Below are 19,173 nucleotides of genomic sequence, written 5' to 3'. Positions count from 1 at the left end.
AGCAGGATATTGTGGTGGTTCACTGCCCACTAGGACATAGTCCAAGCAATATTGCTAAGATTACTTGGTTCTTTTCCCTTCCCTAATCCTCAAAAATATTTGGGTCCACAATTAAGTGGAAGAAGGAATGAATTCCTCTGAGCACAGTGAGAATGAGAAGAATGCAATTAGTTTTCTGTATGAACATGGATTATTGCTCTTGCTTTGCATGTCTGATACACATAAGAAAGGGAAAGCTGGCATTTCTGCCTGTCTTTTGCAAATTACATCTCTGATGGTGACAAAAATATTATATGTCATGCAAGTGCCATGGGATAACCTGTGTTTCCTACTCATCGCTTATGGCTTTACAATATAACGTGCTTAAATACCTACACCAAAAGGAAAGAAGGGGACAATTTTTTATTTTTTTTGGTAAGGATGTGGAGAAATTAGAACCCTATTTGGTTCTCTTTTTTATTATTAAAGTTTTATTGATATATAATCTTATGAAGTTTTCACATGATCATCCCTGTGGTTACTACATTCACCTATATTATCAAGTCCCCCTCACACCCCACTGCAGTCACTGTCCATCAGCGTAGTAAGACAGGCTATACAGCCTTCCCCAAGAACCCCCTACATTATGTGTGTTAATCACAGTGAAGGGCCTCCCAATTTATGATGTGTATTAGTGTCACAGGAGCATCATAAATATTTGTCCCTGGGTTTTATGAAAAAGCAGTTTAAGTCAAAAGTAAAACAAATGTTTTAATCCCTCAGAAAATCTAGGAAAAGGATTTGGTGAATCCATTGTGATTCCATTTTCTACACTGCAGGAGATCAGCAGGCAGAATGTAAAGCAAGCCTAAATCCTACCCTTTCTTCCATCCACTGTTTTCAATTTCACACATAAGACAGGGCAGCTTGGCCCCCACAGGCATGAGTGGAAAGGCATTAAGGGGCCAGAGGACTAGCCTTGGCTACATTTGAGGGTCTCTCTCTTGCACTGTGTGGACTGGCTGAGCCATCACATGTTCCTCCTGGAGAGTACAGGTGTCAGAGTGAATACCACATACAGACATGCGCCACTAACCTTTTCGGGTTGATTGGGTGTGGGGAAGTTAGGACAAAAGGAAAGGGAAAGCCTCTGAGACCCGAGTAAGAAAAGCAGCACCCGGCGGGCCGTCCTCTGTGAAGGACTGCGGACAATACCATTTCCTCTGTCCCTGAGACAAGCACCCGCAGGAGCAGCGCTGCAGCAGTGGTCTGGCAGGTGTGGCCACTGGGAGCTGCCCAGCGGCCACTGGATGATGGATGACAGCCTTGGTGCTGAAGGAGTGGGCAGAGTGCGGGGTAAACACCGAGCCCCTGGGGGAAGGGACTGTGCGAGGCTGCAGAGACACCAGGACAAAGTCGGGCCACCCCTGGCCTGCTGATGGGCAGGCTCAAGACACAGGGATGAACTGTTTTTCTTTACCCTTAAGATCTTCTGTTTTCAGAAGTTTGATATTGGCATTTTTTTCTGGGCTGCTTTCCGTTTGGAACTATTTTGTTGCTGTTTTCTTTGTTCACGAAGTTGGGAGGGAACAACCTGTATATAGAAAGGAATTTTGCTGGAGTGAGAGGTCTCCTGGAGCCATCCACCAAGGATGGAAGGGAGTTCCTACAGGGGAGGGCCCCGATGTCTACTGACATCTGTGACCTAAGTAGCGCCCTGTACCACGAGGCTGCTGAAACAGGAGGGGAATCGGGAGAGGGAGCCTGCTCCAGAGGAGAGTCAGAGGGAGAGACGGAGATAGAAGGTGATCAGCAAACTCGGGTATTACACGCTTAATGTGCTCTGGTCTTCCATGTTAGGAGGCAGACTGCAAACATCTTCCAAATTCTCCTGAATTTATAGGTTAATTAGCATAAGCTTCTAAAGATGTGCCATTTACAGCAAGATCCCTCTAAAAAGAGAGTCTTGTTGATGAAAACAAAACTGAAAGCCAAATAACCATAACTAGGTTATTTGAACTGCTGGCTCTGACCCTCAGATCCAAGACAAAGAGAATTGTGGAACTCAGATCCTTGGAGTCAAAGGACTTGAGAAGTCAAGTGGTCCGAGGCTTGGATTTATATATGCATGTTTAATGCTTGTCCTTAAGAAACTGAGGCTCAAAGCAGTTGAGAGACTTGCCCAAGGTCACACGGCTCTGAGTTCCAGAGCCTAGAGTAGATCCCACATCCTATTACCTGGAGCCCTTTTCATTAAAACACCAGCCGCCCTTCCAGCTGATGAGGTGGGTAGGGTTTATGACTACTGCAGAAGAACAGAGAGAGAATTTTAGAGCAGGGTGGAGTTTCAGAGGTAACATGCCATTCCCTTACCTGTGAAATGCACAGTGCCAAAGACCTGCCCACAACTCCGAAATTAGTGACCTGGCTGAGCCTCGAGCTTCTTGATCTTTGCCCAGGCACCTTGTTTCTCCTCAAAGCTCCCTGAGGTGCCCAGTGGCATCTGAGGGGAAACTAAACCCAGGGAAGAGGCTTCAGGGCACCTCTGGTGCATAGTGAGGGTTCAATTAAAACTAGACCAGAGCTTTAGCTCTCTCCATGATGGTACTTGTGAAAGTTCCCAGGTTTACAGGAGTGGCTGAATGGTGGCCCCCATAAGATACATCCATATCAAATCTCTGGAACCTGTGAATGTTTGGAAAAAGGGTCTTTGCATATGTAACTAAGCTAAGGATCCTGAGATGAGGAGATCATCCTAGATTGTCTGGGTGGTGGGCCTTATGTCCAATAACAAGGGTCCTTCTAAGAGAAAAGCGAGGGGCAGTTTGACACAGAGAAGGGAAGATGTGGAGGGGAAGGTACATGAAGATGGTGGCAGAGATGTGGGTCATGCAGCCACAGGCCACCAGAGGCTGGAAGAGGCCAGGACAGGTTCTCCCGGAGACCCTTTGGAGGGAGCAGGGTCCTGCTGACATAGCGATTTGGGACTTCTGGCCTCTAAGAACTGTGAGAGAGTCAGGTTATGTCATCTTAAGCCATGACTGTTGTAGCAGATACAGGAAACTGATACTTTTACAATCTCTATGCATAAAATCAATCACAGAAAACAACCACTCCCACAACAAGCACAACAAAAAAACCAAGGATCCCAGAAGGGATAAGCAGAATGTGGTATACCCATACAGTAGAATACTATTCAGCCTTAAAAAGGAAGGAAATTCCAACACATGCTGCAACACAGATGAACCTTGAGGAATTACGCTCACACACACACAAGAACCTCCGCTTATGTGAGGTTCCTAGATTAGTCAAATGCACAGAAAGAGAAAGGAGAATGGTTGTTGCCAGGGCAGGGGGTAGGGCTGTTTATGGTTGTATACTCACCATTATTGTTTAGTGCATGTAGAGTTTTAGTTTTATAAGATGTAAAGAGTCATAGAGATGGATGATGATAATGAATTAAGATTATGAATGTATTTAATACTGCTGAACTGTCCATTTAAAAATAGTTAAGCTAGTAAAATTTACATTAATTTTTAAAACTGGGCAGGGAAAAACCCGAAAGGCAAGGATGACAGCCTTTACACACTCACAATCATAATGTTTCAGCAACAATGGGGTCAGAGAATGAAAGGTAGGGGAGGAAGGTGGAGTGTGTGGAGACCAGGCCTGTTTTCCAGGGGAAACCAAGCCAAAGTGACTCATGAGCTGTCACGTGTCAGTGTGCTGACCCTGCAGGACGTTTTTCTGGATCCCACACCCATCTGAGGAGGTCAGCACACCCACTGGGTGGATCTTTAATCTACCCTGAACACAAACGACTCCCCAAAGTCCCAACTCTGAAGACATTTGTGGAAAGCCTCCAAGCCTTCAGTTTACAAATGGCCCTTGCTGAAACCGGGAGCCAGTCTTGTGAGAGGCCCCTGAAGCCACAGCAGACATTCCCCTCGAGGGAGAAGCCAACGTGAGCAGGTATTCGTTTCTTCAAAATAACACATTCTTGGAGTTAGCTGATTTTACGTATTCCTCTCACAGTTGTTGAACTGAATCTGAAGGTAGTTGGCTTCCCTCCCCCAAGCCTTTTTGCCCCCCAAATCTTTGGGGGGAACACAGTTCCACCTATGGACTGAAGAGACAGCTGCTCTGATCCTCAAACATGGCTGAGCCAAATCCTTGGGCTGTGTTTAGTGTCTTCCCACCTCTCTTCCTGTGGCTGGACATCTGGGAAGTGGCTCTGGTGTTTTATTACTGTTCTTTGAAATGGAATTTCCCAATTGCTCCCAACTCAACAGGTTTACTTCAGCTCCAAAGAGCAGATCAGACTTGGGAACCCCAAAGGAAATGCTGTCAGGCCCCCCAGGGCTCCGTGTGAGAGGAGCTCTCTGGGGCTCTGGGGAGGGAAGAGGGTCTCATTCAGGGGACAGGCAGGGAGCGCCCACCACCACACTTGGAGTCTTAAGACTTCAAGCTGCTGTCTTCCCCAACAGCCTTCCTGTCGATGTGCTTCACCCTGGGCCAGAAACCCAGCCTTGACTCTGCTTGGGCTGACATCTACAGCTCTACTGGAAAGGCCAGCATGTGGGGAGGGTGAGGTCCCCTTCTCAGGCTTCACTGCAGTTAATGCCACCACCACGCCATGCCCAGAGTTGTGCAGTTGTCTCCTAGCTGGCCTCTCTGTCCCCACCTTTACCCCTCTTCCATCCACTTTTTTAAAAAATTGGAGGTGAAATTCTCATACCGTGACATTATCCATTTTAAAGTGAACAATTCTGTGGCATTTAGGACACTCACGATGTTGGGCATCTGCCCCCTCTACCTAGTTCCCAAACATTTCAGCTCTCCAAAACTGGGCACCAGTGAGCAGTTCCTCCTCACTTCCCCCGCCCTGCAACTCCAGGCAACTGCCAGCCTGCCTCCTGTCTCCGTGGATTTACCTACTCTGGACATTTCCTCCAAATGGAATCACGCCGTATGTGGACTTTTGTGTCTGGCTTCTTCCACTGAGCGTGTTTTCAAGGTTCATCCAGGAAAAAAATTCCATGTGCCAGAATTCCTTCCTTTTGTAAGGCTGAACAATATTCCACTGACTGTGTATATATTACATTTTGTTTATCTACTCATCCACCCACGGACACTTGGGCTACTTCCGTCTTTGCTGTTGCGAACAGAGTCATTACGAACATGGGGGAACACGTGTGTGGATACCCCCATTATTTCTTTTACAACAGTCTCATCTAATCACATCAAACTCCAGCCACACTCACTTCATTGGCCTCCCACCCTTAGGATAAAACCCTAATTCCTGAATGTGACTCTCGAGGGCCTCACACCCTGACGCCCCCACTCCTCCAGCATCCCCTGTCACACCTGTGCTCCTGTCACGTGTGCTGTGCTTGCCCTTACCTCTGAGCCTCCGCAGAGGCTGCTCCCTCCTCCTGGAGCACCCTTCCCCTGGGGAAGAGACAACTGCATTCACCACCACTCACCTCCTTACTCCCCAAGTACAATGAGCTGCACTAGGTCCTCACATAGAGTAGTGCTGGCCCCTCTGTATTTCATGAGAGAGGGTGGCACAGAGCTTGTGTGGGATGAGCAACGCCACACTGGACCTTGCTGTGAAATCCCCCAGAAGCTGCCCAGAGATACTCTGGCAGCTCTTCAGGTCTCTGCCCTATGTCTCTGAAACATGCCCTGCTGAGAAGTTGGAAGGTGTTGGTGTGGATCTGGGGTGCTGGAGTCTGCCCAACAATGTGACAAGTGACAAGCCGCAGGACCAGTTAGTCCCCCTTCCAGCTGCTGGGTGGCCTGACTCACCTCTACTCAGTATACCCTCCACCCAGAGACGTGGGACGGGTCTGAGGCAATCTTTACTTTTTCAGCAGGAGTTGGTTCACACCCCACAGGCCTGGGAGAAGTGGGGCAGTGACTCCGATCCCTGGGAATTCTGGCCCCGATTCCACAGGACAGACTCAAGCCCAAGAGTTGCTCAGCTCAGCTCAGCCCAGAGGCAGAAGATGGTGGGGCTGCTGGGAAAGCAGGAACCAAGCTCTCTGGTGCGAGGCAGTCACACCTGAACTTGACAGGCTTCAGCTCAGCCTGGGCCACAGGGTGTTCTGGGTCACAGAGGATGTGGTTTTCAAAGGGTGGAGACGTCTATGCCTTCACGAAGCTTCACCCACCCTTTCCTTTCTGAGCCTCTGCTCACTGAGTCTATATTGTCACATGCACACATGTACACACAAGAGCACAAACACATACATACTCCTACAAGTGCATACACGTGTACATTCCCACAAGAACACGAGCATGCACACCATACATGTGCATGGTCCACACGGACACATATGCTCGTGCACACATGCTCTTCATTTCCTCTTTTCTGACTGATAAAAATAAGAAGTCTAATATAACACCTCCTTCTACGTAATTCTGAGTAGCCCCTTTATCATTCTTTTTCTTCCTTCAAATTCTCCATCATTCCAATTTCCACATGAACATTCAGCAAACTGCCTGTACACATGAAGACAGTGCGCATGTTAATTCTCTGACATTTATCATCCACAACTATTTCTTCCCTCCATAGGTGAGAAAAAGATGAAAAAAGTGGAAAAGGAGACTCATGTTTCTGAGGGCCTCTGAGGAAAATGAAGGTGGCTTTGAGCCACTCGGCCACTTACCTCCAGGACCTTCCCTGTGATAAACTGGTGGCAGGCTTCACATTTCACCCCAAAGAGCCCCTGGTAGTCCTTTTCGCAGTACGGGGCACCATCCCTGCAAGACAAAGAGTGTTCAGCTCCTGAGCGGAGGCCACAGGGCAGGGGAGATGCCGAAGCACATCCCTGTGAGCCCTTTTCCACAGAACGGTCATAGGACATACTTCTCTGCCACCCAGCACTCCCATGCCCAGAGAGCCGGTCAGATAACGATAAAAACACACAGAACCAAATAACCCACAGAAATAACAGCCAGACCACCACACGATCACCACTGTGATTCCTCGATTGTCTCAAGTCCTAAGAAGCAAAACCCTGCACCGTTCACTACCAGGCCAGATGCGCTTCAGCTGTGGTCCCATTGTTCCCTGCCCTCCGAGGCGGCCTGCATGCTGCCTGCCCCCACGTCTGCTTGAGTTCACACACCAGAGCCTCCCAAAGCGCTGAGACACCAGCACGTCCTCAGCCCGCAGGCAGCCTGAGGGGCCCGGCGCCTTCTTGGATAGCTTCCCACAACCTCCTTCATTCACCTCGGAGTGCCGTAAAAATGCCATTTTCTCTGTGTACCATTCACTGCATTGGAAAGGTTTAAAAGCACCACTCCAGCCAGCCCAGTTACTATGACTGCACCGCCTTCAGTGTTCGTTTAAAAGACGGTCATTTTTCTTTTCTTACTTTGGCTGTGCCTCAGAATCCCCTGTGGAGTTTTCCTTCTGTAGCCTCCTCCCAGACCTACAGAGTTAGTTCTCTAGGAAGTGGGGCCCAAGCTACCTTCTTTGTTTTACTGTATTCTTAAGTTAACTCCATTTAATATTTCTGAATAGGTGATATATTCACCTGGTTGTAGAACTTTTTTTTAAAGCATAAGAAGGTGTATAGGTGAAAATCCTTCCTCATCGCCACTGGACCCCCATGCTTATTCTTTGCTCCTTAACTCAAAAGGCAACCACTGTAACTAGTTTCTCCAGGCTACATTAAAAAAAAAGAGAAAAAAAGGCAGAAAAACCTTCACTGACTTGAGCTATAATCTACACCAGCATCTGAACCTACCACAAACCCATTCCCTGGAGGGCTGTCTTAAGCAAAGCCCTAATAGGTCAGTGCCTAGACCCTGTGTGTCTTTTGGGTGGCCTACAAATATGTTTACATCCTGAAAGAGCAGGACAAAGGTCTACTAGTTCCAAATAGGGGGCAAGATTAACCAAAGCAAAATTAACAAATGCTTAATTGGCAACAACATACAGAGTACAGGTCTGCCTCACTAATAGTTAAACCAGGCAATGATTATCATTTCATTAAATGTATGGTAGGCAAACTATGGCGATGGAAGAATAAAATTCTTTTCAAAGAGATTATAAAAACTAGACAGTTTTAGAGCAAAGGTTCATAATGACTGTGGGACATGAATGTCTTTCAGGTCGGTGGGTTGGAGTGGGCGGGTCCCTGAGGGTGGAGCCTACGGGGGGAGGGGCCAAAGCACCCCACCCCACATACAGCATACAGGATCGCGCAGCCGAGACCCCGCCTTACTTGCTGATGTACTCCCCGGTGAGGACCTTCCCGCAGGACTTGCATTTGAAGCACCCCAAGTGCCACTGCTTTTCCAGCGCCAGCAGCGCCTGCCCGTTCTTGATGTCTCTCCCGCAGCCTGCGCAATCTGGAAGAGAGCGGCAGCCGGCGGTTATTGCATTTGTTCTGCTAACTCCAAGCTTTGAGGCCAGCTCTGAACCCCAGTGTGCACCATCACACTCAATAAATATTTACTTAAGCACCATTTCATTCTGCTTTCTTTCCCTGTAAAAGTCCTTCCCAGCCGTCTCATGGGCCCCGTCCTCACACAGCTTGGAAACTTCACAAACCTCTGTGGATCCAAGGGGATGCATGTCCTTCATCCACTTACTTCCTTGGGGGTTATTTAAATACCCTCTGAGTTCCTGCTGGCCCAGAGAATATTTAATTACAGCGTCTGGGCTGTGATTTACAGAAAGCCTGCATAGGCCTTTGATTAATTGAGGGCACATGTGAGTCGCTGAGCACCTCAAGCTGGAGGCCTCCCTTACACTATGTATGTGGTTCCTGGAATGCTGCCATACATCTCTTTTTTGTAAACAGGACTCTACTTCTTTATCAAGCTAAACCAGACTTTCGAAGATTTGGGATCATTAGTTAAATGGCTCTTAATTCCTTAGCCTTAAATTCTCCAAGGCTGGTGTCTGTGCAGCAGATACAGAAGAAAGTTTCTTCATGGTGCCGATTGGGCCCTGGAATGAGGCAGCCTGGTTCTGAGCCACAGGACCCAGGCTGGTCGGCCTCGTTTCCTCCTATGGAAGCTGGGTTGTTATTAGCGCCTGTCTCGAGCCTTTGTGAAGGCTCAGGGAAATAATGAAGTTAGCACAGGGGTGGCACAGAGGAAGTGGCTCTATGGATGTTTGCTTTAATTATAATTGCCATTACGATTCTGATTATTGACTACTTCACCTTTAGGGAAGTTGAGTATTGAAAAGAACCCAGAAGAATGTAAATTGGTACAAACTTTTTGGACAGCAATACAAACATCTACAGACATTTAAAAATCAATGTACCTGAGAAAAGGAAAGAAAGCACAGCTGTCAGGTTGGCCACGATGCCCCCAACTGATCATGAAAACACTCATGGAATAAAGCACCGTCCAGACAAGGCCTCTTGGTAGACATCCCCCTCTTCTGACCACATCTGTGGCTGCTGCTTCTTTACCAATAACACTTCTAGCCCAACTTGAACTCTCTATCCTCCTAGAAAAACTTACGCAAATGCCCAGTCACTGACCTGCGCTTGTTGCCTAACAGCTCTCGACCCAGAACTGCTCCTGCTCCCTGAATCCTCCCTACTAACGCCCAGCACAAGCCCAAATCCTACAAAAGTTCCTTCGAATCCCACTCAGAAATGGCTCACAAGTCCTCTGGTTTTCTTCCTTGCTGCAGTCACAAGAATTTGAGTTTTGTTTTTTTTTTACTACAGGTGTGTTGCTGGTGATCTTTGGTCCATGGCTATTAACATACCTTTAGACTTAGCAACTTCATATCTAAGACTTTGGGACTTCGGTCTATAAATAAATTCGCAAAAGAGTGTGTGGTGTGTGTATGTGTGTGTGTGGCACCTGAAGCATATATTCATTCCTGGCAGCACTTCTGTAATAACAAAACTGAAAATAGCCCATGTGGACATTAATGAGGAACTGGCTAAAATGATTATAGTATATTCAATAATGGAATACTACAAATTGTCAAAAAGAATGAGGCAGATTTGTGAGCTGACATTGAGAGAATGTCCAAAATAGATTATGTTTAAAAATCAAACTTCAGAACACTATATATAGTAGGAAAAGAGTAAAGAAATGAATATGCACATATGCTTCTATGTGAATAGAATACTTCTTGGGAAAAAAAACCTCTTAAGACACTTCCCTCTGTGAAGGAACTTTTTAATTCACATCCTTTGTATTGTTTGAATTATTTTTTTTATCATGAGAATGTAAAAAAAATACTGAGGAAATAAAGTTAAAAATGTATATGCTCTACAAATTATGACTATTACAGATTAGAATTTCTTTAATTATAGCCCTTTAGAAGCTGAGAGCCTATTATGTGGTCCCAAAGCATCATGTATTTTTTTTAAATCTGGGGTTTATATGTATCCCAGAATCTCACCAAAAATCCTATAAAGGGGATTTCACATCTGGAAGTGTACTACAAAAATAAAAACAGAAGGCAATGATATTTGTTCACAAATACAATTTTTAAAGGTTAGGAGCACAGTATGAATTTAAGATGAATTGACAGTTTTTAATCCAAGTTGAACTGTATGCGGTCTTCATTAAATCACGCCCACTAGGTGGCAGTAAAGATTTAAGTAATAAGAATTTTGAAATCAAAATAAACTAGAGATGGCTTTTCAATTCCACAGCAGAAGACAGCAGGACCCAGGGAGGTTGGCAACGTTGTTCGGGGTCTCCCCCTGCGCAGCACCGAGGTCTATGGAGATGGTAGGCACGGGGATGGTAGGAGCACGGCCTTTCGGATCAGAATGACTTGGGCACCAACTTGCAAGCTACTCTCTCTGCACCCTCACTTCCTCATCAGTGAAATGCTGACCCATTTCCTAGGTTGCTGGGAGGAAGACAGACCCTGCGATGTGAAGCGTTATGCATGACACTTATGCTCAGCACATTTAGGCTCTCACTGTGGCCCACCTTTCTAGGGGCAGAGCTGCAACTAGAAACCACATTTCTTGATTCTAAGTTTTGCTCTCTTTATAAGCACATTAATGCCCAGATACCCTGGAACTCTGAAAGCAGCTGAGACACAGTTTGAGAGCAATAATGACCTCTGATCACTCTGCACTGAAGGCTTTCAATGAACCAGGCACGTAAGGATCTTGTAGGCATGGCACCATTTATTCTTCACAGTCATTTAGTCAAAGTGCCTTGTATTCTGGGGGCCTCTGGCCTCTGGTGTCCTGTAGCTCTCAGATCCTTTATGCCCTGCAGTGTCCCAAGGAGGGCAGATAGTCTACAACTGATTTTGATAATGATTTATAGAGAAACATTCACCAAATGCTGAATGCTTGGAGCCAGCCAGCTGGTAAAGCTGAACTCAAAGTAGAGGTGAGAGAGTAAGTAGAGGCTTCTTCATCCCAAACCTTAAGAAATACATTTAAAAAATCAACACAGACCACCTCCTACGAATAGAATATTGGCCTACATCAGCTGATTCATATTCCCGTGTGTTTCACAGATGCTACCCATTCATTCCTGTCTGGACAAAACCACATTCTCCTCTTATGCCTGATGTCATGCTGGGGAAAGTGGAAAAGATGCACAGACAAAAAGATTCGTGCTGGACTGTTCACGCCTCCCATGCTCATCCCAGCTAAGCTCTTTTATAAAGAACAAAATGTCCTACTCTCTATCTTCATGTTTTTCAGCTGTTGAGAAAATTGTTTCCACATCACTGAAGCAGCTGCTGATAAATATAGAAAGCTGGTGATTGGCACTGGAATTATTGCCAAAGTCAGAAATAGGTGAATACGGAGTAGCACCAAGGATATCACCCCCCCGCCCCCACCAGCAGCTCGCCAGTATTCTATCAAGGACGAATGAATAATGACCAAATGTGAAAAAGGGAAGCCACCACCATCACCACCTTAGACGCCTTGCCCCAAGCCTTTCATTCTTGGCGCCAAGAGCAAAGCAGGATGTGGTGATGTACGTCCAGCGAAACCACCATCTACGTACATGCCTGCTTCCACATTTATAGCACTGTGTTTAAAGGCAAGAAATCCTAGAAAGTAGGGATCTTGCCTGTCTCCGTTAATATATCTAAAAAATTTTTTTGGCATAGGGCCCCGGACTCCTGGGCTTCAAAATCTAAGTTGAAGAAGGTGACAAATGGCTCTCGGGAAGGAAACCAGTGTTTCCAAGCTCAGAAACATGTCATCAGTAAGGCGGCACTTCAGGCCCTGTCAGACAGGATGTCTGTGTGTCCTTGAGAACGATGTCTGCCTTCCTAGAGTTTCCCACTGGGGAAGAGTAAGGGCCAAAAAGATGTCTTAGGCTATGAAGGTGCCTCTGGAGAAGAAGGCTGAGGACATGGAGCTCTAGAAAAGGCAACCGTGTGGTAACTAAACTCCCATTTATCTCCACCCTCCCAGGCCTGGGTGCTTTAGTCATGTCTAGAGCCATTAATGAAGGTGGAAACTGCCATCTATGATCCAAGCTCCCAGAATATGAGATTTTCCTAGTGTCTTGGAAATTTTGGCTTCAGTCTTAGAGGTGAAGACAATGGCGATAAACATCCCATCTTCCAAAGAAGGGTGCTAGGAATACCCTTGAAGGACTTAACAAAAGGCAGTAGAACCTGCCTCGCAGCTATCAACCCCTATTGCCTACCTGCCTCTGAAAACAGAAATTCAAAAAGGCATAGAGGAGAGTCGGCAGGGGGCTGTCCACGCAGCGGGAGTGTGGTGGTATTCCCTGTCCTTCTGCTGTGATAGAGGTCAGAGGATCCTGCAAGGAGGGGAGCCCAGCCTCCCACTCCCTTTCCAGATGTCTCCTGAGGAGGGAAGCTCAGGTCCTCAGGCTGCCGAGGGACACAAGAGAAGCCTGACGGCAGATTTCTCGGGACAAGTTGGCTTGAGGGTCCTGGAGCTGGGAAGCGTTCATGGACAGAACATGTGGAGCCTGCTGAACTTGGAAGATGTGGCAGGCAGGAAGCTGGCTGGAGCCTCCCTTGATGACAGGCTAAGGAGCAGACGAAGTGGGAATGGCGTGCACCTCCATCACTTGGCTCATGGGGGCCCTGGGTCCTGTGGCTGGTACTGGGTCCAAGCAGCTTGAATGCACTCTTCTGAGAAAGCTGCCAGCCAGGGTGGGGGACTTCATTAGCAGGAGGCTCTGAGGAGACCATGAGGGAGCAGGACCTGAGGCTGGGGGGGGAGGGGGGGAGTTTTTGCACAAGGTTTGCCAGAAATTGTACCACTTTTGTCAAGGAACTCAAAACGTGTCCCAGAAAAACATGCCTCCGGCCTGTGTAAGCTGAAAGAAGAGCATGACAATGCCAGTTACAACACCTTGTTCCTCTTACCTCTGACCTGCTGTGTCCTGCCCAGACCTCAAAGTAGCCGCAAGCAGTACAGGAAGGAGGTAAAGCAGGAGTGAAAGAAGAGGCTGTGTGCCCTTCCTCACGGCAGGTCTCTAATTCGGGCCAGGTCTGAGCTGGGCACAGGGTGCAGCTCTGCAATGGGAGTGAGAATAAAGGTTTCCACCGGACTGGACTTTAAGAGCTGGAAGCGACTAGAAAGCTGTGGCCTCTGCCCAAGATATTCTTAAGGGTGGGAGAGGGAACTCCGATGGAGGATAGTAAAAGCAGCTGTAGGAAAAAATTAGACTCATTGTTTTGCTCCACGTGTGTTTCGGCCCGTGCTACAAGCTATGGTGCAATTCGTGGTGGTTAAGGACTTCGGAGGCAGGGAGACCAGAGTTGGATCCCAACTATGACACTGAACTGAGGGACCTGGGCAAGCTAGGAAACCCCTGGGCTTCAGTTTCTTCATCCATAAAACAGGTAGGGGGGCTATTGTAAGGATAGGAGAGAATGAATATGCGTGGTCACTGGGCGGTGTTGGGCCCGTGGTGAACGCTCTGTGGCTATTGTTCTCAAAGCTGCAATAATCTCATAAAACCTGCATTTCATCTTTCCCTTAACAAATAAACAAGGCCACTGTCAGCCTCTGGGGAAGGAATTCTGGGTTCTCTGTTTCCATAATCACCACCATCATCATATTAACATTATTATTATTAGAGTTATTACTCAGCTTTTAACTTTTGAAAGGTCTTGCACTTCTGTTATCTCAATCCATCTGTCAGGCTTCTGCTCCCCTGTAAGGACAGTGATTATCTGCATTTTACAGATCACAGAACATTTGAGAGCCAGAGGACCTTGGTAAATGCTTCATTTTGCACACAGGAAACTAAGGCCAAAGGTGGGTCCATGCTTTGCACAAACCGCACAGCTAACCAGGGTCCAGTTAACAGCAGAGTGGGACTGTCTGTTCCTCATGGCACACGAACCCTGGCCTTTACAACTTACAGGACTTCTCTGAGTAAACCTCCAGTCACTGGTCAGTTTCCCTGGTTATTGCCTCTCCCACTGTCAATGGGCAAAAAGGAGCCGTGATAGAACTAGAGCATGAGGGGTTCGCCTTGGGGGTAAAGATGACATGAGTAGAGAATTATTGGAAAATAATGTGTATCATAAAAGGGACCAGAGAGTTTACTCATTTTTTAATTGATGCTTGCTGACATACTGACATGTTAGAAAATATCCATAGGGATTTTGAGTCAGTTCAGAGTATTTCCTTTCTTTACTGTGAAATATTAAAAATTAAGAGTAAAAAGAAAATCAAGTGTCAGTATTGAAACTTTTGCCCATATAAGTTCCAGAAATTCAAGCTTTCCCTGGAATCCTTTTTAACAAATAATAATAATAAGGAACTCTATTTTGTCATCAACAAAGATTAGCACATAAATTCATGGCTTCCACGTAGGTGAAAAATAAATAGAAACAAAATCATTTCAGATTTAGGTTGTTATTAATAGAAAGTGGAATAAGACTTTGGAGACCCTATAAAATACTCAAGTGCTGTCCTTTTAATAGATTGTTAACTACAAGCCCTCTGTCCCTGGCCAGGACTCAATCTAAGGAGTATCAAGGAAAAACAACAAAACAAATTTGAGTTTCAGAGTTTGGCTAACTTGAAGTCCTGAATTTAATGACATCATATCTTGTTATTCAATTGTTCCTAGAGTACATGGATTTTCCTTTATCTTGTGTGATAAAATGGTGAAGGTCAATTCTTCAGAACAGCTGTCCTAGCCAAAAGAGAGAGAAAGATGGGACACAAGAAAAGACTAACCTGACTGTGGGTCAGATTTTGCTAGGCTAACAAGCTGCCTAAGACACAAGCCTTCAACACATGTCAGATCAGCCTCCAACACATGGATTCCTTCCTGGAAATAGCTGCGTGGAGGCATGCAGTAGCTGCCCACTTTACATAGAACTGATATTTCCCATTTTCTAGGGTTTCCATCCCTCCATAGGGTCTAATGTCAATTGCCTCCTGTCATCACACTTGACTTCATGTACCTGTGTTAACAGCCTGGCCTTTTCTGTAGGCCCTTCCGTTGGCAACCCATGGATTTAAAAATGTCAAGGCTTTAAGAAAGTCCAGGTTTACCTTATGTTATTTTCGTAAGAGTTGGAATAAAGTTTTAACATCTTTAAGATATAAAGGATTTGGGTACTTGAAAATCTTTCCTTGACCAAAAAGGCCACATCAGTTAGTAGTGATAAGAATGTTCATCTAACAGGTAGATATCAGTGATGGCTGACATTGTTTCATCTTCATCTTGCTGTTCAATGTTCCAAACCAGACATTTATGAGTTGACAAATAATGACTATCCATAGTCCATTAAAAAAATTTTTTTAACCATGTAGAAATGCATCCACGATTTTCTTTTTTAGCATGTCATGGCAAACACCGTAGGTATGGGGTCTCCGTAGGAAAGGAGAGTTAGAGGGCAAAACAGAACATGGCGCTGTAAATGTGTTAGGCTAAGCATTTTCCAAGAATCAGTTTCAAAAAGTACTTTGTAATTTCTGAAATTCGATGCTGCCATTAGCCAAAATGCAACAAGAGGTCACAGGACAAATCCCAGTGGGGGTGGGGCCAGTCAGGATGTTCATGCACATGCAGTGTATTTGCCAGTATATGGGGAAAAAAAGGGGCCTCAATGCTATAAATAAATTTATATCTCATATTCACTCAAAATGAATTATTTTAAAACACTATGTGCTGCCTGAATATATAACCTTGAACCAGACGTTCCATAATTACTCATGTCCCTGCTTAGGTCACTTGTTCCCTTTGCTGTCTTTGTGGCCACGATGTTAACATCACAAGCCAGAACAGCATCTGTCCTGCTATTTTAAGTGAAGGTTCTTGTTGTCTTTGGAAAACAATACTGCACAACAAACACGTTTTCAGGGGCCATAATAGCAACAGATTGTCAGCTTTCATCATGAAAGGTGAAGGCTGGCCTGGAAGCAAGTCATTTTCTAAGTCCTCTATAATCTAACATTTGGCAATAAGTCCTAACATTCTTCCTTAATAGTGTATTCATATATTTTTATAGAATTTAGGTTACTTTGGTCATAATATTTATTATAAGTACAGACCACTTGCAGATTTGAAATTTCCAAGTCTAATCCCTCAACCAGTGCTCACGGAATTCTGTTGAGGGTAACTGTGGATAATTGAGGTCAAGCAACTCTTTCCTTCAACTAATACTGGGTGTGTTTTTCCCATATTCATGACCAGAATTTAAATAGGAAATTGAAGGGAGCCTGTTTGCTTGCTTTTCCTCTCCATTAGTTGGTTATTAATTTATTAAGCAGAAATCCTATGGCTAATGCTCTAGGCATGATGATGAGCATCAGAGAAATAGAGGACAGTCTGTCATGGGCTTGGTACCAACCCAGACCCACACCCCAAAAGCATCAGAGTTAAGAGTCTGCAAATCTCTGGAGACCCTATAAAATACTCAAGTGCTGTCCTTTTAATAGATTGTTAAGTGTTTCTACACTTATGGACGGTGATTTCAATGGGGTATGGGGGGGACTTGATAATAAGGGTGAATGTAGTAACCACAATGTTTTTCATGTGAAACCTTCATAAGAGTGTATATCAATGATACCTTAATAATACAAAAAAAAAACTCTGTAAATCTCTGCTAGTTACCTTTGGAGGATGGCTTTGAATGGCCCATGAACATACCACAGCGCTCAGAACTGGATTCAATACTGATTCCAATGGGCCTGTGGAGGCTGAATTTCATAGCCTACTCAGAACAAAGTGAATTAAATGGGTGCCTTATCTAGGGTAAGGCTGCCAGGTTTTTGGGAGTATACCTTTATGGAACAGAACATGTACTTTGGAAAAGATACTGAAAACTGGTTAGAAGTTGAGAACTTTAATGCTTGCTTAAAGACAGTGTCCACTGTCTTGCATATGAATCTCTCGAACAGCCACTCTTTCATTTCCCCAAATAACAAATACAAATAATAGCATGCCTGTATTTCTGGAGGGATGTAATGGAGATTTGTTGATGGGAAATAGAAAATATTAGCATAAAACATTAATACTCTTTTGTCACCTGCTCTAATTTTTAGGTTTCAGATCCTATTACAGATAACTGTGTGTGTGTGGGTGTGTGTTTTCACATGCATATTTTCAGAACTGTAACCAGAAGGAGGGCCTAAACATAATTAATAGACCATCACCCTAGTAAGTACAATCACAACTTCAAAATGTGCAACTACCAGTTTCAAACCCCAGCTGGTGGAAGCCAGGCCCAGAGGTTCATTGCTTTGCGGCCCATGCCCTGTCAGTTTCCATCAGTCCCTGTGATTGCTCAGCATCATTTCTGATGATGCAGACATCACGGAGATTCATCTGAGATTAAAAGCAGGATTCTCTTTTCCCTGAAAATTGCCACCAGGATAGCAAGAGGATGTTGTTGAGAAGCTAAGAAAACAAAGCCAAGCACCAGGCAACCATGGGATGCTCTCAGAAAGGCTCTGGTCACAGGGCAGGCTCAAGGACACTGATTTCCAACCTGCATGGGTGAAAAGCTCAGGCCACAGCTTTGGTGGACAAGGTGTTCTTGCTGTGGGTCTTCCCCAAGGACAGGGCAAGTGACCGCTCACCTAGCACATGGCTCTACCAGTACTTCTCTGTGGACTTGGAGCCATTCTCCTCTCTGCATACCATGTATAACCCAGACATGCCCAGCAAACATTGTTTGATCCCCGAGCCACCCCTCTAAAGGACAGACACTGTAGGTATTTCTGTGGGAAGATGGAAGTGATGAGCCTGAAGCTCAAAGCCTGAGTCCTCAGCACTGTTGATACCCTTTTCTGGACAGTGTTTGGAAAACTGGGGTCATAGTTCTACCTGCTGGATACACAATGACCAAGTAGTCCTCTGCTCAAGTTATGGCTAGCGGTGGGGGAGGAAAAGGGGTAGAAAAGAGGATGGAAGGAAAAGGGGTAGAAAAGAGGGAGCAAAGAAGAGGGACAGGTGCGCCAGGGAAAGGCAGCTACCTGCAAGCACCTGGGGCCACGCAATGGTGCCCATGCCACAGCCTGTCACACTGTGAGCAGTAGCAGCCACCAGTCCAACAGTGCCTGGGGGAGGTTCAAAAAATTGGCAGCCACTGCTTTTGAGATTTGAGATAGTCCTTGACAAATCCCTCTTAAAACTGCCAAGATGAAGAGAGAACCAAGATGGCGACATGAGTAGAGCAGTGGAAATCTCCTCCCAAAACCACATACATTTTTGAAAATACAACAAATACAACTCTCCCTAAAAGAGAGACCAGAAAACACAGGACAACATCCAGACTACATCCACACCTGTGAGAACCCAGTGCCTCGCGAAGGGAGTAAGATACAAGCCCCAGCCTGGTGGGACCCGAGCGCCCCTCACCCCAGCTCCTGGTGGGAGGAGAGGAGTCAGAGTGGGGAGGGAGAGGGAGCCCAGGACTGTTAAACAGCCAGCCCTAGTCATCGGCACCAGAGTGCAGACACAGTGCGTGGGGTGCTGGAAAACTAGGGAATTAGGACAGTAAGACCTGTGAGTGGGTCCCCACAGCCGGTGCACCCAGGACAAAGAAAAGCGAGTGCTTTTTGAAAGTCTTAAAGGGACAGGGACCCCACAGCTGGATGGAAGTGCCCCAGGACACCTAGCCCAGCAGCAGGGAATTCTGGGGAACTCTGGGCACCTGAACCTCTGCAGTGCAGCTTGGAGGCCCCTCACCACGATAAACAGCCTCCCACCTGTTCCTCCTCCGACACGGCTCCGCCATATTGGAGAAGCAGCCTG

General features: G+C 45.9%; 1 protein-coding gene and 1 long non-coding RNA gene across 23 annotated transcripts in view; one reads left to right on the top strand and one right to left on the bottom strand.

The window, feature by feature from the left end:
- Nucleotides 1-19,173, bottom strand: part of ABLIM1 (actin binding LIM protein 1) — a 288,553-nt gene that overhangs the window by 86,965 nt on the left and 182,415 nt on the right. For all 22 annotated transcript variants that reach the window (XM_073240363.1, XM_073240368.1, XM_073240372.1 and 19 more), the window contains exons 5-6: nt 8,223-8,349; nt 6,657-6,750 (exon numbers count right to left, since the gene is read on the bottom strand). In XM_073240363.1, the coding sequence (XP_073096464.1) occupies nt 6,657-6,750; nt 8,223-8,349 (221 nt within the window). The remainder of the gene's footprint in view (nt 1-6,656; nt 6,751-8,222; nt 8,350-19,173) is intronic.
- LOC140850340 (uncharacterized) lies at nt 1,591-8,466 on the top strand. The gene is made up of 2 exons (XR_012133002.1): nt 1,591-3,951; nt 6,563-8,466. It is a non-coding gene; the product is annotated as an uncharacterized lncRNA (long non-coding RNA).

Source organism: Manis javanica, chromosome 7 (assembly GCF_040802235.1).
Source record: "Manis javanica isolate MJ-LG chromosome 7, MJ_LKY, whole genome shotgun sequence".
NCBI lineage: Eukaryota > Metazoa > Chordata > Mammalia > Pholidota > Manidae > Manis > Manis javanica.
The sequence above is the reverse complement of the archived record's forward strand: the minus strand, read 5'-3'. Positions and strand labels throughout refer to the sequence as shown.